This window comes from Leguminivora glycinivorella, chromosome 16 (genome assembly GCF_023078275.1).
Source record: "Leguminivora glycinivorella isolate SPB_JAAS2020 chromosome 16, LegGlyc_1.1, whole genome shotgun sequence".
NCBI lineage: Eukaryota > Metazoa > Arthropoda > Insecta > Lepidoptera > Tortricidae > Leguminivora > Leguminivora glycinivorella.
The window spans coordinates 8475028-8496798 of record NC_062986.1 but is presented as its reverse complement, the minus strand read 5'-3'; the positions used below and the strand labels follow the sequence as shown (position 1 = coordinate 8496798).

The window sequence follows — 21771 nt, the reverse complement described above, 5'->3', positions numbered from 1 at the left end:
TAGTGTGTATGAATACTTACCATACCAATCAGTAACTGGTGCGTATGTGACTCGGTAACCCTGCAGCACGCCGTTCCGACCGCGAGTGGGTGGAGGTTCCCAAGCTACGCGTACTGATTGCGAGCTTAACGCTGTGCACTGCAGCGATCCTGGTGGTAGGCTGGGCACTGAAAATACATTGGTAATGTTTACTAATGGTTACTAGTTTAAGCGTAAATAGTATCGAATGTATGGACTCTTAGCCGACCAAAAATCGCTCGTTTGTTTAAAGACTGTTACGCGTCGGTCGTCGTCGCTGAACGCATGCGTACGCATATTCATACTAACTAGCGATTTTTCGTCGGCAAAAGCCCATTCCGCCTCGATAGGTTTCGGGAAACACCTAGGTCGTATTAACCGGGTTCAAATCCAGGTTGTATGTAATCAGGCCCACGCCATCCAATTGATAATGCATTGATATTGACAATACGGATAGATCAAAAGGCTAATATTGTAGATTGACATAGAAAAACATAAGGCTTAAACCATCATGTATTATGTAATTATGGTTGCCCGAAATTTTCCCATGTTTAGAGTAGGTAAAGCAAATAAATGCAGGATTCGAACCCTGTCTGTGTCTGCTAAGTCAGATCCGTTGTCAAAACAAAATATACATCAGATTTCTCACCATCTTCCATAGTCGTAGCCGTAGTAGGCGGGGACGCGGGCCCAGCACCCCTACTATTATACGCTTGCACAACGACAGCATACGCCGCATGTTTCTGAAGGCCCGACAGTGTGGTTCTTGCGCGGGCTGTGCCGGCGCCTTCCACGGTGCGGACGGTGTAGGAGGCACCGCCTGGCCCGCTGGCGCTTAGGACTGTGCTGTTGCTGTTTAACTGGAAAAACAGTGCAATTATGGGGAGAAGCACTAACATGTGACGTAGAGGCAAATGGCGTGGAATTAGGTAATGGCCTACCTATGTATTATGTGATGCTTATGTTACTAAAAAGTTTTGTTCAAGAAATAAATTGAATGCGACAATTTGAGACTGCTCCATTCAGATTAACTAAATAAAAAAATAAACAATAAATAACTTATTTCATCAACTTGTGACTGTATAAATCTTAATTTGATTTGACTTGGGAGATCGCTCAGAATGATCCATGTCTTGAGTAAGATGCTCGCTTTTCACAAAACATATGTCGTGTCAAAACCAGCTCGAACCTTTTCCAAGGCGTTAAATCTTAAACGGGATGCATGCATTTCACAAAATTAAATAAATCAATTCGTACCTCTTGAAACCCCACGTAGTACCCCAAGATGTTTCCGTTCCACAGGTCTCTCTGTGGAGGCTCCCAGCTCACAATCAGCTCGGTGGAGCTTTTGGCTTCTACTCGTACGTCTAACGGTGGACCACTTGGTACTAAAAAGAAAAACATTAATTTTGGTAAAAATTAGTTTGTTTAATTTGTTTTTGGACCAAGTTCTCGTTGCCTTTTTGAAAGGTAAAATTACATAACGGATATTGCATCTTGGATTAGATTAATTTTCTTTCACGAATTTTCCTTAACAGCTTATTTTTTTGTAAATTACCTTCCTCAGTCGTGGTAACTTGCACCAGTTGGCTAGGTTCGCTTTGCCCGAGTCTGTTTTCGGCGATGATGCGAAGGTGGTATGATGTGGCTGGCTGTAGGTTTTGCACATTAGCTGACGTCACGCTGCCCGGGACGATTACTTTTTGAGGAGTCGTTGGCCATGGTTCTAAAAAAGTAATAATTTTTGTCGTTTAGTTTATTGTCGTCAGGTCGTCACCGTTGCTCTATAAAAAGATAGGAACAGTTTACAAATAAGAAGAATCATTAGTTTTACCTGGTGCTTCCTTATATTGGACTATATAGTTTATTATAGGACTGTTTCCTGCGTATGGTTGTGTCCAAGATATCTGGATAGATCGGGACTGCTGGTCTATTATTCTTATGTTTTTTGGCATTTCAGGCACCTAAAATAATAAAGAAGTAAATATGATAATGTCAAATTAAAGTTCGACATATAAAGTATCCTGCATCGATGGAGTTGCGAAAATCGCTATCAACTTAAGTTGGAACCACACAAACACACAATCGCAATCATAATTTTGTAGCTAAATAAGAATATAAAATCCTTAGTGCCATTACCTCTTGTATCACAAGATGTATGAGCATCTCATCCTGCCCGTAAGCGTTAGACGCCCTGCAAGTGAGTGCCCCCGTGTCCTGTCGGTACGTCTGCAGAATACTGAGCTCCGAAACTAGGCCATCGTCCAGAACTTGCTCGCGGATTGTATATCTGTAAAATAACTACCAATTAAAACTTCCACAAAACAATAAGGCGGAACTACTGGTACGGTTTTCTGCTTGCTCTAAAACTGAGAATACTGGAAGTTTCTAACTTGTTTAAAGTCATTCCGCCTCTTTGCTGGCTGTGTGCGCGTACAATATTTCTATTAAATTATGATTTTAAAGGAAATGTTAAATTCTACGAGTATTAACAGCAGGCACAGAGTAAATGTGTTCATCGCACCTTTAGAATTGTACCGACCCCTCATACAATTTGTATGAGCATTAGGTCGGTACAATTCTAATTAAACAAATATGTGATGATGAGTACTCCTCAAGCTAACCTTAAAGGTTACGTTACTTCAGGTGGGATATTTATTTCTCAACCTGGACGGTACCTACCTCTGGTCCATGGTGGTGAGTCCTCCTATCCAGACCCGGAAAGTACACCCTTTACTGGACGATATGTACCTCGAATCCAGGTCATGAGCACTGCTGTGATGGTACGGACTCCTCCGCCACGGCACACTGCTGGTACTTGTACATTTGCAACTTAATTCTGGTTACGTAGCTGAATGGCACAAACGCTCACGAAACGCCCACGAAACGAAACTCTCGTAGATATCTATCTTGCGTATTTGCGCGACAGAGCCAGACTACCTTTCGTGGCGTTTCGTTTTCGTTTCGCATCGCAGAAATGCCATTCGGCTACAAGGCCTGATGGACGTTACCCACCTCTGATCCAAGTGATGCGCGATGGTGTGGTGATGAGGACTCCGCCAGCTCACTTCAAGCGGTGCGTCCCCAGACGCAGCACACTGCAAGTGTGCTGCTTCTCCCGCTGTCACTTGCACTGTCTTGCTCTTCATCGGAAAACGAGCAGGAGCTGGAATTCAGGACTCATCTTTATCTTCACGTTTCTGTCATAATATTAGGCAGATTAGGTACAGAAGGCATGTAAAATAATTTTAATTTATTTTGAAATATTTTAGTTCTTGGCTCGATAATTATTTTTACGTGAGTATTTAGTTTAATGTGTAGTAAACCAAACTTCGTACGGTGGGTAATTTCTTCATTAAAAGCGCTTGGTTAGTACTGGGGAAAGTCACTTAATAAAGGGATTATACTAAACTTAAAGTTGAACAAGGTATTCTAAATACTGGAGGGCTTTAAAATGATACCCCGAGGATAAATTAATTGTCAACAAAAGGACTTGTTTTCGACAAGAAACAAGATTAATAGTATCTACTTAGAAAAGTCTGACTACAAATCTCGATTCCCATTGTTCAAATTGCTTTTGATCCGGCCTATTACATAATACAAAAGTTGAAATTACCCTCTTGTATTGGATGATAGAATTTCCGAAGTCAAGTTTAATTAAAGCAACTTAAAAGTAAGGCATGGTACGGTGATTCGGAGGTTAAACTTTACACTTTGATATTTGGGAGTTCAAAAGCGACTTTAGCGATTGAACTGACATTGGACCAGTATAATCTTACGAATGATGAATATTAAAATATCCAGGGACTTATACAAAAGAGTCTCAACAGTGATTGATGATGACGGTAACCGAATTATTATGACAAGTAAAGTACATACCAATTACAGAGGAAATACAAGCGATGCCTAAAGCTACAGGTAGGAACCTAGAGCGCATACATTTCAACTTCGCTCGGTCTTTAACACTTTCGCTACCAAGAACCCGACTGTCGGGCACACCGCTCGTAGAAGCGTAGCCGATTACATGGGGAAACCCGTATGTAGCGAAAATGTCGTAGCGCCGCGTAGAGCCCGGTTTCGAAAGTGTTAAGTCGATTCCGTTTTTCTAACGATCTTTTACTTAAGGCGCCTACACCTATATCACATGACTTAGCAAATGATTATGTTTTTGTTCGTTGTTCTTATGTAAAAAAGTTCTTAAAATCTTCAAGAAACTCGAACTAAAAATATAAAATTTTCCTTTAAAATTAAATATAATATTGTGTCTTCATATTCTACATTGCCTTTGTACCGCCTGCGGGAGAAATTCTTCGTTTAGGCGAAAGGTTAGATATTGTCTACGTTGAACTAAAAAGGCTGGAAAGATTTACGGCAAAATGTTTGTGGCGTTCAGTGATATTTATGGGCGAAAACCTATTACATATACTGCTCCTTTTACCGTTCATCTTTTCACAAAATACGCTAACATAGATCAGTCGATCTACTTAAGTAATGTGTGCTGATAACAATGGGAGGTTGGTAGGTCATGAGGAGGTCGTTTTATTTGGGTTCATACGAGTATCTATATTATCGAAATTTAATAAATTTGCTTCCAGTTTATTCTAGGAAGGATCAATATCCAAATATAAATGCCCTGATTCTAACTTTAATATACTTACGCCAAATATTAATTAGATTTTGGAACGATATAGATCGGATATACATATAAGTGTCAAAAAGTATTTGTTTTAAAAAACTTCACTTTTGACGCTGGCAAATCAGTATCATATCGCAGTGACTCCTTACGCACATCTTAGAAACATTATTTTAATACTGCAAAACATTATAAGCAGAAGTAAAACTCGAAACTATAAACGTGCCGTTGAAAGTCATAAAGACGTGTACCTACGAGTATAATACAAAGATATTATACATAAAATAACTACCTGCATTGCAAGATATTTCCTTTTAAAACATTTTTAATTTTAGTTAAAATCCACATTGTATTTTATAAGTATTTTAGTTCCAGCAGGAAAAAGGAACAAAGAATTGTAAAGCCAGCTTTTCTCTCGACGCCAAGGACTGAAATATTATACGTTTTTGCGTGGCTTGTTTTAAATTCTTTAGAATATTTCCTGTCGAATACTGTCCCTGCCTGACTGACAAATAGTAGTAGTAGTAGTAGTAGTAAACTCTTTATTGTACAATTAATTTGCCTAATATCTATTATGTAGCAGGTTACGAGTAAGTTGCTTGGTCGAATTGGTGATCTGGCCCCGTAGCCGAATGGCATTTCTCCGACGCGAAACGAAAACGAAACGCCGCAAAAGGTAGTCTGGCTCTGTCGCGCTAATACGCAAGAGCGATAGAGATAGATATCTACTAGCGTTTCGTTTCGTGAGCGTTTCGTGAGCGTTTGTACCATTCGGCTACGCACCCATCAGCCTCTGTAGGTATCTCTTATGGAAACATATTGCAAACCCACCTTTTCATATCACGAATAAAAATAGAAAATAAAAACATAAACGAAGGCTCCTGAGCGTCTAGTTAAACGGTATGTCGAAGTTTATCTCCGCAAGTAAAGCTCGCGTCAAACCGAAATAAACTAGCGGGAAATACAATTACGGGTGGAAGCGAGGAACTGTTTACAAACCGGGCGTGGACGTGACTGCCCGCTATCGAACTTGGAGAAATTCTTTTGCAGAGTAAACAAATGGCTTGTTACAATCTACATATATTGCGGTCGGGATTATTCAAACATCAACAATGACCCATAAAAATAGAAAAAAAGATGCCCGTATTTTAAGGATTTGGAGTGCGAGCCCAGTTAGGACAATAAAGTGCTGCTTAAAATAAGGAAAAACCTGCTTTACCGCCCTAATAGATAAAATTAGAAATAAGTATTCAAAAATTGATAGCCTTTATTTCAAAGTTGCAAGCACTATTAATAAATAAAACTTGTTACTCCATCCAAATATTTATGGACATTGGACAACAATTTGAAATAGGTAATCACAAAGAGACAACCTAATTCTAAGTAACTAGTTTTTAAGAATGTTTACAGGGAATTTATTAAGCTGTCGGTCGCCAGTACCTAGGGTAAATACGCTCTTGCGATTTTATAGATGTAAGAGAAGAAAAAATGCCATTTTATTCAGTGAAAGCAACCGCAGCAGAAAACTACTTAGCAGTTACCGCTGCACCGCGATACTGAGCACAATTGAAATTGTATTACTTTCCGATATTTGCCATTCAACAAAAGCCAATAACGGCGAACACAAACACGTACACGTTGAACTTATTCTAGTGGAAACCGACTGTCTCGTTTTCCAATAAAGAGGAGACGTATTGCGACGTACGGTCATTGAGTTTTCTGCTCAGACGCGCGCGAGGAAGCCGCGTCTTCCCACCTTACGATTTCGACCAAGTAATATCTTACTACAGACGGTATTGCCACAACAACCGTAGGATAAATCCAATAAAGGGACCATTAATATTAATTTTTTTGTTGAAATTTCGGATGGGAAGGACCTCATTGTACCTAAAGCGTGGAGAGCTACGAGTAATTGTCTTATTCGTTACAGAAACTTTACCACGTTTGTTTTATACGGTAGACACGAGAGGCTAGACGAAACGATAAATACATGTGATGACGCAATGTATGAAAAATGACAATGCGCTTACTACTGCGTTACATAATATGTAATTGTTCCTACATAATGTTGACCGCATGCGTTTATCTCCAATCGTAGAGGTCATAACACAACCGCGTGCTCTAATGTCCTATAAGTTATGAAATGTTTCTAAACAAGAAGTTTTGCTTTGTTTCCGAAACTGATCACAAAATACATTTTGCATTAATTAATGATAAAAGCGGCGAAAAACGCCTCCCGCTTTGAAGTGACCCGGGTATAATTTAAAGTAGCGGTGGCACTCAGCGCTCATCAGACGTGGTAGAGTGGCGAGAAAATGGACTTCCGATATTATATAAGTACAATAGAATGCTGCCAGTTCAGGAATTTGAGCGAGTTATCGGGCGGCGGAATTCTATAGAATTAAATAAAGTTCGCCCCGGGTGGGACGGGTAGATATAAAATTATAGGAAAAGTTGCCGACCTTCCGTGATTCGAATGATAATTGAAAGACCGGCTACTAAAGAAATAAACGTGACAGAACTTCTAAACAAGCTTAACACAAAGTTTCTTTTATTTTTTAAACAAAGCTAGGTGCTTTTTATGCGCTCGCAAATGAAATTGTTGCTGGTATAATAAATTTATTTTTATGTATATAGTGTTCGTATGACAAAGCATAGACAAGGGAATAATAAGACGCATTTCATATTAAATACCTATTTTTAAACACCTTTACTTCTTTTGCACAGTAATTACTATTTTATTTTAGTACCTACTAATTCAGACATTATAATATTGTCTTTTATAGATGCTTTAACTGTTTTATTTTAGTTTAAAAATATGAACATAAAAACAATGCAGTCGAGTGTAAAGCTACCGATAAATGAACTCCAAGAAAAATGCGTTCAATAAAACACTTGAAAGCGCTTCTATATCCGTCCTCTCAAGACATAGCTCACGATGCACTGCTGCTACATACGTACAGGGTGAATCATGCGACATAATCATACTTAATAAACACTAAAAATATGTTAGAAGATCACCATCATATTTACTCCGATAATCGTAAATAATAGCCAGATAAAAACCTGACTAATCTAGTTTGTAAGGATAAATTTAATTATCTACAGTCATCCCCGTCACACACACAAGAAATACAATGTCACACTTAAAGTGGATACATTGTTTAAATGTTATTTAATTTGATGTTTGTCATGGATAAAATAAATGTAACTAAACTTGTTTTTGAACTTTTTGAACAACTAAATTACCTAAATTGTATAATTTATAAATACGAAACAGTTGTTTTTATAACAGAACCAGTAGAATGGGTATATTTAATTCTACTCACGTCTCCTGGCTCACCCTGTATCTCAGTTCCATTGTTTTCAATAGGCAGGATATCTCCACGGCGTGCTACTAGCAATAATGACGCGAAAGAATTTTCATTTCAGTTCGGTCGCTTGTCCGGACCAAACTCATCCTAGGGATGGCACCCATCAAGACATTCCACAACTTGCAGACGGTTCGACAAAAAGACAGGTTTGGTGAAATAGTACATTACATCAGAGGCCGGGAAAATGAGGATTTCCGGCCAAGTGGGTATATACGGCCGAGCGAGCGTGCGAGCGAGGCCGGATAGGGATACGAGGCCGGGAATCCGTTTTCACGCCGAGGCATGTATAGTGCTTTTCTCAAACATACAATGAAACAAAAAAAAAATGCTCTAAAGGACAATATTTTATAAAAAAAAGTTACTTTGCAGGCCTAGGCCTAAAAAATAATATGAAATCCCTTTACAGTCCTCTCGAGTTGTTGCGCCCAAAAAGCGATACTTCCCAGCTCATTTTAAGGAACGTAAAGACAATATTTCATTGCATGTTTGAGAAAAGTAATTTTGAAGCTTAACTCTTGTTTCATTACTTAATGTAGTCGTGTTTTCTGGATTTTTGCTGTAGCCAAGGCCTATTTTAGTGTCCTCGGTTTTGCGGAATTTTATAGCCGAAGCAAGGTATGAAACCTTCTTGTATAATCGAAGCTAGTACTGTTTGAATTATGAAACAAATACGAAAGGGCACTGATTGGAACTTTCATAATACATTTTATGAATCTGCAACGAAACATAGTTTTGACAAGGTAATGTTAGGTAGGTAGTTACACAGAACAATTTGTGTTGCTAAGCTAGGAAGAAAATTAGATATATTTAAAAAAAATGAGAAAAAATTAAAAGTCCGACCCATTAAATCCTCTTGTAAGAGGTGTCAGATGTGTTCATTTAATAATAATTAAGTATTTAATCTTACAATACTCACCACCTATGCCAAATATAAACTTGCTAGATCATCTGGAAGTGGGTTTGGTTTTTGATGATAGATATGTATTTAGATTTACATACCTATGAGAAAAATCCCGATGCTAGGAGCTATTAAATATCGAACTATAATATTCGTCAAATTTGGGGTTCTAGATTGCTTTAAGGATTATATTAAATACACATAATTTAAAATGACTTTGAGCTGAGCAGGGATCAACACTGGCTCCACTGGTTTTCTCTTTTGATATGAACTCCATAGTACTCACCATTATTTAAGGAATACGAGCTTGCTCAGGCCTGCGACGACGTTTTGTCTTTTGAGCTTGTCATAACAAGTTGTCACATGTCTAGATGCTACTCACCATTAACCTTAAGGAACACGAGCTTGCTCAGGCCCGCGCCGATGTCGTTCCTCGCCTCGCACAAGTAGTGGCCCTCGCTGTCCTTGGCCACTCGCTCGAACACAAGCGACCCGTTCTCCAGCACCCTGGAGCTACCCTCGAACATGAAGTCCTTGTATTCGCCCGGAGTGTTTCCTAAAGAGAATTGATATTAAAGTTGTTATACACTAGAAATGCAAAAGATTTCAGAGATTTTCAGAGGCATTTTTTTTTTATTATAAATGGGCTTACTCTTGACCACAGACTAGCCAAAGGCAAAGACGTGGCCTACGATGGAGTGAGCTCGCCCAGAAGGTGCCTGTTCACTCTTGATTTGAAGGTTGCCGGGTTATATGAGCTCGGAAATATAGCCGCCGGCAAGGAATTCCACTCCTTGGCAGTGCGCATAAGAAAAGAAGAAGCAAAGCGCTTCGTGCGGATTCGTGGAATATCCACCAAGTAAGGATGGAGACCGGCCGTGCGTCTAAGAGTCCGATGGTAGAATGGGGACGGTGGAATAAGCTCGTGTAGCTCTTGAGCACACTCCCCGAAGTGCAACCTGTAAAACACCGACAGACTAGCGACTAAGAGCTATTTTAAAGCAACTCAACCCCTTTTTGCCGAGTGGCACTGAAACTTAGTAGTTCATGTGCTCTGCCTACCCCTTTATGGGATACAGGCTTGATTATATGTATGCATTTTAAAGCATTTGCACATAAATGATTTTAATTGTTAATCGTAACACGGACACTTTTTACTTTCGGAAAAGTTACTTTTTGCAAAGTGGTCTTAATATCTTTGAAAAATCTAATAGGGACGTGCCACTTTTTGATATTCTGTATTAAGGATTTTTATAACACGCTACGCCCCATTCCATAATGTCATCAACCATTATATCAAATCAAAATCAAAAAGCACTTCGTGCTAAGTGTTTTTTTTTAAATTAGTATTTTTATTTAGAAGAATGGAAGAGGAAGACATGTTGTACCGACGCCACATAACGTGGGATAAGGGTAGGAGGAAGAAGAAGAAGAAGAACAAGTATTTTTATTTAGACGAAACCCAGAAAAGTTCAATAGGATAATTTGAGATTTCCTATGTGCTCACGAATAGGTACACTGTTAAATAATCATTCGGTTTCTGCATATTACACCGTGTAAGTGCATATACATATTGTATAATGCTCTATCTTATAATTTTGCCAAGTTTTGCTGTGAACGTGCTGAACATTATAACGAACTGCAGATAACATTGTTGTTTGCAAAACTTTGAAGTGGAACGGTGCATTTAGATAGCCCATTAGAATTGGTCGTTTAAACATGCTCGCTGCACATGGGACGCATCACATCAAGCAACTTTTTGTTTCTCACTACATATACTTACGGGTAACTTCGAAATTTAAAATATGTCAAAAATTGTCTCCGGATATGATATTATGGATCAAATAAGTCAATATAATGTGACTTTTTTTGTTTGAAGAAACATATCCTATCCATATCCTGTAAAAGTTTTAATAAGGCTATTACTCCCGTTAGGTCCGATATCAACATGCATGCTACGGTCTACGAGTACAGTGCTACGACGTAGAACTTTGATCGTAGTTGCTCAGCTGAGAAAAAAATCAGGAAAGCAATTATGATTTCACAATTGGGTTTGATCCTATTTTGACACGACCTTGATAATCATTCACGCTGGAATGAAAATCGTACGAGAGGATGCATAACAAGCATATCAAAATAACGTCAACCAAATTTTAACTTCAGAATTGGCCTCAAGGTAATTTTATGTATAAGCTTACCAACGGCTTTCTTCCATGTTATTGTTGGTTTTGGGTACCCTTCAGCTTGGCATTGCAGAGTCACGTCCTGACCCGCAGCCACTGCAACGTCATTGGGCTCCAATCTCCACCGTGGAGGCACTAAATTAAAAAGTAAGGTTAGAATTAATTAAATCCACATTCAAATAAGTAATCAATTAGTACCAATACTCGTACTCAGTCTTACCATTGACAGTCAGAGGAACTGTAAATCGTTCAGAACCAGCAACATTCGACGCGATACATGTATAGTTTCCACTATGCAGCGAAGTAATATGCTCGATGACCAAAGACGCGCTGTACTCGTCCATTCTTCTCGTGATAATCCCACTCGGAGCATACGGAGATGACGTCACGGGCTGCCCGTTCTTCTCCCAGCGAAAGGCGATTGGCAAATCTCCCTCCAAGATCTGGCAAGAGATCGCTGCTCTCATGCCTTCCCTCAGCAAGTTCGTTAGCGGCTGAATAGGCAAGATCTTTGGTTGAACTGTGAATGAAGAATTTTACATTACAAAACTGAATATAACGTGGGGATTTTCCATTTCGGCGGCTTTAATCAAATTTTAATTAGTGAACCTAAATAGCGGTTTCACCGAGCGGCGGGTCGTCCAATTATTGACCACGTGACAACGTCATAAGTGCTTGCGGTTCCCACTCCTAAAGCGTTGGCATTCAGCGCATAAATATTTCTTGTTGACGCCGTCGGCTAAAATGCGATATATTTGGCTGTCGCGTCGGAACTCCGCCGCTCTAAATGCATCAGGGGAAACGTTTGCCGAGCCTAGCGTCCACGGGAATTGGGCGTGAAAATATAATTAGGAATTTGAAAGTTTTACCTTTTTTGCGCGAACTTCCCCCGACCACAAATTCGCTGCGTTGCGCTTCAATCCCCAAGGACCGGTTTATCAAAAGTTTTGCTATTTGTGTGGGCGAGTTGGGTAGTTTGTTTTTATCCGACCTTATGATATATTATGTAATGGTTTTTAGTAACAAATGTGTAAGTTGGGTATGATAAATCTCGCTTACAATGAAATACTGTATTTTAATTGAACAGGATTATGAGATCACATCCGTTTAGTTTATGTAAATAAGTACCTATATGACTAGAGGTGGTAGGTATTCCTTGGGCGGCAGAAGAACATTTTTTATTTTTCTGCATTTTTCCCAGAAGATGGATCGGTGCGTGAAACTTGCAAAGTTTAGGTATATTCTACCGTTTTGAAACTGAAGCTTAAATTTCGGTTACCTTAAAAATACAAACTGTGTTTACATTTCGTATAAAAGTTTGTGTTTACTGTTAATTATCGTAGCCTCTGTTCACGGGCACACAGCTTGCTCACTCTGGTGTGCCGTGGTCCCTATTTTTATTTTTTTATTGCCCTATTAACCGGGAAAAGCTGCGAGTTTAATGCCCGTAGATGCCGCGGGAATGGTAAACGCGCTAACTTTAATGAATTACGGATGAGTAACTCCGCCCCTTTTGAATTTGTGATTTTATAGCGCTCTAAAGCTTACTAACAGAAAATGAGAAAGTTTACACCCCGAATTTTGATTACGTTTCTCTTTAGAAAGTAAAAATGTTAAGCTCCTAATTCCCGTTGTAAGTGTGATTACAAAATAAGGGATGAATTTAGAAATTGGCTCTGAATATCGCGGTCGCCTCGCGTCGAGTGTGGAAGATGTCAATGGGCTCTTCATTGATATACCAGCCTCATATATTAAGCACATACTTGAACCGTAAAGAGAAATATGGAAGCATTTCTGTAAATTATAAAATTTAGTTACTAAAGGAACTGTTCCAGCATTCTGCTAAATTAGCATCGCACAAGTGGAGTGTTCTATCAATATCTGTATCTCCAACTTCTGGAAACATGTGAATGTGATATCTTACTTTCCATACCGAATATGCAGCGTGGAAATTAAACTATAATTTGTATGTGAACCGCGCGTGTTGCGCATCTGTTGTTTCCGCTGTTTTGTTTCATTTGGAACAAGATTAATCTTAGTTCATTGTTGTAGTGGAAACAGACTTAGAATCCGTGAATGCTGCGGCATGCCGCATTGCACTATCAATTTTGCTGGGATATGTGAGACTGGATACTTTAGTAGATACATTATGTAATGTCACTAATGTCTTAAGTACATCAATAAAAGTACTTGGGCGACCGAGCTTCGCTCGGTTCTATTTTATTATATCGCGTCTTTAGATTAAAAAAAAGACTCGTATAAGGTGCATTAGGGTAATTCCGAATCACAGAAATGCTCGAGTAATTTCGAAAGGGGAATCTTGATATGATGGAAATAATGGTGGTTTTTATACGACTTTCGGAATTACCCTTTAATTATGTACCTTAAATACAAAAAAAAAACTTTCGGATTCGAACCCTGACACCTGCGATTATTAGACCGACGCTCTTACGACGGAGCCGATGCTCGGACGACGAAATTAGCGACCGTATTTTGCGTTTACGCGTGCGAAAGAAAAACGCATGAAAACTCGAAAATTCGCGTTTCCCGGGACCTGAGACTAAGCTAGATCGATTTGTTACCCAGGAAAACCCCCACATAACAAACTTCAGCGAAATCGTTAGAGCAGTTTCCGAGTTCGCCGGTATATATATATAAATAAATAGGTATACAAAAATTGCTCGTTTAAAGGTATAAAATAAGATATTACGTTTAATTTACGATGAACAAACACATATTAAAGATAAAATCCCGACAGATAAAATATATACGACGTAAATATTGCTATTATTCTATTGAATACCTACATAGTTGTGTCTTCTGACCTAGAATCTACATCTCGAACGTCGTTTCGGCGGGGCGTTGTCTGTTCGCCACAAGATATGTGTACGTGCCCACTGGTCGGTATTTTGCAAGATAAGGGTGCCTTAACGGACCGATTTATAATGTGCGTAACGTCTAGAGAGTAGGTAACAATTTTATTAGCTATTGGCTAGTTGTCTGAACTGACCAAGAATCTGCAGTCAAGGTGCAGATCTCGATTTCTCAGCGCGTTGCATGAGGTTGTTTCTGTGCCGCCTGTTGTAAGCCAGTGTTCGTTCGTCTGCTGAGTATTGCAAAAACAGAGAGCTAACCTAAAATGTACATACATTTACTGTCTACTCTCCGTGATTTTAACTAGTTTAACTATTCGTACTTGAGTAGCAGCGAGAACTGACCGACAATATGCACCTCGACTTCGCTGCAAGCAGCATGGCGTTTGGCATGTGTGCGTGCTGGCGTCTTCGCTTAACTGCGTCTACTCCAGGATCCTTATGCCTTTGATAACTGACCTGAGGCACTTCTGCCTCAGAGAATTTACTAAAATAGAGCTACATTCTGTAACAATGTTTCTTGCCTTTAAGTAGTTGCATGAACTGACCTAGAATTTGCACTTCAACTTCTCGACGGGCAGCGTGGCGCTGTCTGTTCGCCGCTTGGCATGTGTACGTGCCGGCGTCTTCGCCTCGTTGCGTCTGCTCGACGATGAGCGTTCCGTTTGGGAACACTCGCTGACGTCGGTTCAGCGGGAGCGTTTGACCATCTGTGAAATAAAATGTGATTAGTCTTTGGTAACGTCCCGGCCATATCAGCTGACTGCTGATAAACACAGAGGAAAGTTAATAATTTTGTTAATTTATTAGGTTATCTAACAGCGTTTTGTCGTAGCTAACATGTGGTGACCAAGATTTTGGGTCATTGCGCCAGCCAAGTACCTAACTAACTAGTGTAACATTATTAGAAACTGTCATAAAAATGGTCAAAAAGAGGAAACGGTGCTGAAGAATTCTACGTATACCAAAGCAAATTCCTACATTAGCCTGGCCTGAAATACTTCTAAGTTAATATATATCCTCCTAACTGCAGGCGACAAATTTATTGCAGCATAATTTATGTCGGAACCTAGTGGCCAAAATAAAATTCTAATTGTAAGCTATGTGGACCGCGAACTCGGTCTAGAGCAGAGCCGGGCAGCCAAACGACATCCAACAAATTTCAGCCAGTTGCCCGCCGAAAGTTTACCCGGGACGCTCTAGCCTATTTCCACATTAAACTACTTCCACGGTGGCCCACGCTACTTATTATTTAAAATATAAATGGGCGACTAAAAACAAAGTTACGAGGGTAACATAATCGCAAAATTTTAATAATTCATTTTGAGATAGAAGCTTTTTTTTAAATACTACGTCGGTGGTAAACAGGTATACGGCCCGCCTGATGGAAAGCGGTCACCGTAACCTATGGACGCCTGCAACTCAAGGGGTGTCACATGCGCGTTGCCGACCCATTAGAAACTTGTACACTCCTTTTTTGAAGAACCCGATACTGTAGTTCATCGGGAATACCTCGGGATACCTTTTTAGTATTTAAATTATCAAAGGATAATTTTATTAAGGTTGAAACAAACATCACATTAAGAATTGAAGCTTAGGATATTATAACAGTTTTTATAAACCACGGATAATTGAATTCATCCCACAAATCCACTTACAATCGACACATCCAGACTCTTTCAGAAAACAGTCTTCGCTACGCTGTGAGAATATACGAACTAGATATCTCGTGCCGACGTTATCATTGTGTGAAACGTAAAGGTAATCTTTTGATTTGCACGGACGCTCGACCTATTATATCAATACAGGTATCAAAAACCTTTGGTCAGCTTAATGAGAGTGTTCTATGAAAAAGATAAGGCGGTTGTTGACAAGGGTCGCTACGAAAAAGGGAAATTACTAAGGAGTGACCGAAGAGCCTTAATTTAATCTTGCACAGTAATTCTGTTAAACGCGAGAGAATTTTCACGGTCCCGTAATTTTTTGTCGGAGTTTACTTCATTATACTCTAAGGTCGCTTGGGCGGAAGAAAGCCCATCAATCGGAAGTCCTCAATTTGTATTTTTATAAACGCGGCACCGCCTCCTCTTGTCGCCATTGAAATTCTTTTCTGTTTGACAACTTTATTAAGTCGTATTTCTAGTGACTCGAGTTGGAATTAAAACGTAATTCGAATTTTGGGTTTTCATAAATTAATTATACCACAAAACAAACGCTTATTGTACGAGTAGCTATAATGCCAAAAGTTTATTCCGATTTTGTAATGAAACCATTGACCTAAAATCCTTATAATTCAATAATCCTTGACCTACTTTCCTCAGTCCCATTTCAAATCAGCGAATGTATTCCCAATCCAAACAAAAGCTCTAAGTATCCCTTTCGAACGAAACTAATGGACGAAACATTCACACTTCGTCTCTCACGTCCAAAGATCGTCTATAACATTATTCGATGACGTTACGTAAAAAGGAGCTCCTGCAGGTATAGCCAGAGACGCTAAGTAGGGATAGAAATGCAGTCTGTCTCTGTCGCGCCACTATAAGAGCGATAGGGAGAGCTAGCTACGATACGCTTACGTAGCTTAATCGATTGTGACGTTGGCTTCCTACCGAGTTTCCCCTAGTTTCCTTAACGACCTGTTGCTACGATACGCCGCGAAGGAGAAACGGAGTAAGAACCTAAGGAACTTATCTAATGTAAGTGCTTTTCTTCTGAACTGCGGTAAGTCGCGACCCCCGCGGGAGCTTAATTCGTTACTCTTTCGTTTGCCCATTTTCTTAAACATATTGCTAAGTAGGTTTGTTGTGGGTCGGTAAAGATTTAAGAAAGGATAATGCGGTCAAGTGCCACTAGGGTTAGGATCTTAGGATTTAATAGACGATTGTGAAGAAAAGAAAATGGTAGATCTGTTGGATAAAATAATTTATTGTAGATGAACTAGTAATACCCATTGTATTGAATGTAGGTTTTATTTAACGGCGGTCAATGATTTATTTTTGTGACCCCGTTTAACTATTAAGTTATCTTCGTTAAATATCTGTTATTTTGGAGGCATTTTGCCTTTACTCTAATGTTCGGCCACTTTTATTGCATTACTATTTAGAGTATTAACTATAGTGACATGTCTGATGCTTGAATCCTGCTTGAATGATACTTAACGGAGTACATTTACGTAGATTTTTGTTTCTACATCACCGGTCTGCCGATTGCTTGCCAATGTAAACACTTTATTTAACTTAAGACAAGTTAGGACATAGAAATACAGTATAGTTCGTAACTCTCACGTGCTGTCCCTTTTGTATTCCATTCTTTTTAACCCAACGACTCCCCGCTATCTTAAGAACCGTTTCAGCTATCTCCGTTCTGCTCGGTCCTCTCAGAATTTGCTTCTTTCCGTTCCGTCGTCCTCGTCTAAATTCTATAACAACTCCTTTACATTTCAAGCTGTGCGGCTTTGGAATTCCCTACCCCTAAATATTAGACGCGCTCAATCTCCTACTTCTTTTAAGATACTTCTCAAGCTTCACTTTTTATCTGATCATTGATCAATGATACCTTGATAGACTTATGTCCCCTATAGCTGGCATGTAATTTGTTATATATATATATGTATTTGTATGTTTATGTATTGTATTTTATTTTTATGTGTGTAGTATATTGTTTTGCGTAGTATAGTTTGCTAGATTTCCTCTAAGTCTACATTTAGTACACCTACTTACAAGGTTAAATTTATTATTTTCCACTACCTAGGTTGTCTGGAAGAGATCGCTCTTTAGCGATAAGACCGCCTCTTGTTTTACCTCTTAAGTTGTTGTTTATACTTGCTATGTTGTTTCGTGTATTGAGGTGTGCAATAAAGAGTATTTGTATTGTATTGTATTTGTATAGTTATGGTGTACAAAGGCGAACTTATCCCTATAAGGGATCTCTTCCAGTCAGCAAATGTATGCTTTATCAGTAGGTATAAGAAAATCTTAAGCAGAATTTAACCCTCCGGCACATTTTTCTAATGCCGACTTCATTTCAAATTCGCTAATGAGCTGAAAACATAAAATCGTTACGTTTAAACTTCCCAGAATATAACGGCATTTTGTATGAATAAAACATTAGATTTGAGAACACTGGCTTGTCATTCCGCTCATGCAATATGAAGGAGTCCAGAATTATTTTATGCGCAAAATCGTTTACCAGAATATGGCGAAGTTTTTATTAAAGCCTTCCTAGAACAGATCTAATAAAAGTAAAATGATGAGCTTGGAAAAATACCCGGAATCCGGGATACATCGATAATTCAATTCAGTAGGAAAAAATTGTGCTGTAAAATTTTCGCATTTCGAAGGTTAACAACGATGAAAACTAATAACCCTCCAGGTGGCGGAGCTACAAGTTGCATAGGGGATAAGTGGCACGGTCGTTTTATAAAACATTCCGTTAAGTGGCAGGCGCCGGGAGCCGGACTCTGTGGGAAAAACAAGCCGATAAGTGGCAGGGACCGGCTCCCGGACCCCGTGCGACGATATACCTAAATATATAAATAAAACCGTCTAAAACTGTATCTAGCTTCCTCACACTTGCACGAACCATTCGTCACTAAACAAGGACGGCATTCAGTAAAGGTCCAACACCTTCAACTTCAAAACAGCTTGAAATATGACCCAATTTGATTGGACCAACCGCCTGCCATAGTTTAGTTTAGTTTATTTATTTCATAATGGTGAATTACAGTATAAATTATTCTACGTTAACCTATATGAATTTACATTATGATCGTCAATTATAATAATTTGGCATGCAAAGATACAATAATATAACGTCAATAATACTCAAAAACAATAGAAATTATTAAATTAACAATTTGTAAATGTGGTTTTCAAAACCACCGTCATTAAAAACTAAATAAATAATATAGCACAAGTCAAATTAAAAGTCTAATAGTTAGGTATCTCATAATGATCGTCATATTAAAATGAAATTATGAGCAATTGGTAATAATAATAGTTCAAAATGTCAAGTAAATTATTACAATTTTAATTCCATATATTCATCTACCGAATATAATGGATTTTTCAATAAAAAGTTCCTTAGTTGAAGTTCAAATGCTTCGTCAGAGATTTCAGTTCTTAATTCGGCGGGTAGGCGTTCGTAATAGGTAGGGCCTATCACTCGTGGATTCTTGCATGAAAGTGCCATGCGACGCGGCACTGTTCGCAGTCTTCCCGTCGATCTTATCTGTTTGCCTATAACTTCGACACGTTTGAACGTAGACAAGTTTCTTCTTACGAACATCAAAACTTGAAACATGTATAGGGAAAAGTGCGTCATTATGGAATACTTTTTAAAGAGTTCTTTGCAGTGGCACCTTTGTTCAACCCCAGCCAGTAAACGGATGGCACGTTTTTGGAGAATCAATACTCTCTTGGCATCTGTTGAATTTCCCCAAATCAGTGTACCGTATGACATCAAGGAGTGAAAGTGTGAAAAATAGACGTTTTTAAGCGACTTCCTTGATATCAAAGGTTGTAGTTTTTTCAACGCAAATATAGAACTACTCAACCTATTACAAAGCTGATCGACATGGCACTTCCAATTCAGATTCGAGTCAAGTACAAAACCCAGAAACTTTACTTCGTTACATAACGGCATTGGGCAGCTACTGATACATGGCGGTACCGTGGTGTTGCGGCCCGAGAACATCATGACATTGGATTTTGTTATGTTTAACAGTAGGCCATTTGATGAAAACCATGTCTGTAATTGGTCACAAGCTTCATTTATTCCCTCGGCCAACTGCGCGTGTGTTTTTGCCTTAACAACTACAGTGGTGTCGTCTGCAAATAACACTGAGAGTCCATTTGTGATGGCAGAGGGTAAGTCATTCACAAACAATAAAAATAGCGTATTTCCGGCCGCCGACCCTTGAGGAATGCCTAAATTAATGTAGCCAGTCTCTGAAACATGCCTCTGGCCATTTAGTGGCATCTTAACTACTTGTTGACGGTCAGACAAGAATGATGCAAGCAATTTATGTGCGGAACCATTTATGCCATACATTGTTAATTTATTTAAAAGTAGTTTATGACTAATGATGTCGAAAGCCTTAGACAAATCGCACAGTATGGCAGCCATCTTGTACTTATCATCTTATTTGAGACACGTGTTTAAAAACCGTCTTTTTTGCAAAAATTGTACTGTAATATGTTAAAAAAAGGGATATAAGTGTAAATAAATGTATATTTTATTTAAGTCCCTGAATTACTTTTTTATACAATTTACTGTTTGTTTTCCTAAATAAAGTTACTTTAATACATGGAAGTGGAAAACGTAGCCACCTGATATTTGATCGAGTCTAGCAAAATTCACATAAATGGAATGTATTTTTTGCTATGGAATGATTTTAGCCGTTTCATAATGAATCCAGTGATATATGGTTTATGCACAACATCCCTACACTTTTTGAGAAATTATAATTTTTGTAACACAAGTGACATTCGCGATGACCACCCGTGAGGGCCCCGCCACTCAAGGGTAAACTTTTTCTGTCATTTTATCGGTATCCTTGCCACTCAACAGCTTTTTATTTCAAGTCCGGCTCCCGGTTACCTGCCACTTTACGTGCGGTCGGCTCCCGGATTTCGCCACCTGAAGGGATATGAGAGTAGAACTTCATACACGTGTAACACGTGTGATATATGTATGATGTCTACTTCAACTAGACAGCATAAGTAGATCAAACGATAAAAACCAAGTAAAAAAATTGCAACCATGAAGAAACTAAATAAAATGGTTATCTTTTCGAAAATACTAAAAAGTAACGATAGCAGTCGTTGAAGTCAACATGTCCGGGAGAGCAGGCATTCTAGCCAAGATCACATTGTTGACGCCATGGCGAACGTTGAACAACTAAGCTCTGTCGCACCAATATAGAAGAGTGAAGAGATAACTAAGATACTTTACGTAGCGTCAACGATTGTACTTACTGAATAGTTTTAGTGATAATGTTAATGGAGGCAATCGTGAAGATATATTTTGCCTAAAACTACCCTTAGCAATTGTTTGCGGGTAACCTAACTAAGACTTTAGCACCGAATGCAATCAGGCAATCACCATCAGTATGATAATTCGATGCCGAACGCTAAAGCGCGTGTAAATTGGGGTTCCCAATAATTGCCTTTAAAAAAAAACAACACTTTAATGAATCAGCAAATCTAAATTACTTTTCTATGAAGATATACTTTTTTTTTATTCATGCATGGAAAAAAATAATTTATGTAACGCCAGTTTCCTGTATATTTATTGTATTAAAAGCTGGGTTAACACTTTATACTCAGCGTCAACAAAATTGGCCATCGAAATTGATTTCGTGTTCAGTCTAAAATCGACTTAATCTATATGTCAGCAGCCTTTCCCGCCTAGGCACTAAACTCTGTGTGCTGGTTTATATTGCCGTCGCTTTTTGAGCTATAACGAGTCGAAGCTCAAGTGAACCAATATATTTAAATATCATGTGCTGGCTTTAAAAAAAACATTGACATAATATTATTTACACGCTTTAGTGCAACTTTTTGAATATTCAGAAACATTAGAAAAATAGCCTTCTGAAACTTTACAAAGCGATTGACAGACTACTTATACGATTAAGAAAGGTAACAAGATATCAAAAATTAGCCGGTACCTGTGGAACATAGTTTACAGGTTCGTAGTTTTGCATTCGAGAGGTGTTCTTTGAAAAATACCCCCTTTTGTATGTATTTTAAATCGTTCTTGATGCTTTCATTTGTACCGATTTCTTTTA

General features: G+C 38.8%; 1 protein-coding gene across 1 annotated transcript in view; it reads right to left on the bottom strand.

Annotated features, from left to right (window-relative positions):
* Positions 1–21771, bottom strand: part of LOC125235039 (Down syndrome cell adhesion molecule-like protein Dscam2) — a 331791-nt gene that overhangs the window by 17733 nt on the left and 292287 nt on the right. Inside the window, 11 exon segments of the mRNA XM_048141502.1 lie at positions 21–167; positions 668–878; positions 1276–1406; positions 1577–1744; positions 1853–1982; positions 2158–2308; positions 3034–3184; positions 9306–9479; positions 11122–11241; positions 11327–11626; positions 14528–14689. Coding sequence (XP_047997459.1) covers positions 21–167; positions 668–878; positions 1276–1406; positions 1577–1744; positions 1853–1982; positions 2158–2308; positions 3034–3184; positions 9306–9479; positions 11122–11241; positions 11327–11626; positions 14528–14689 — 1845 coding nt within the window.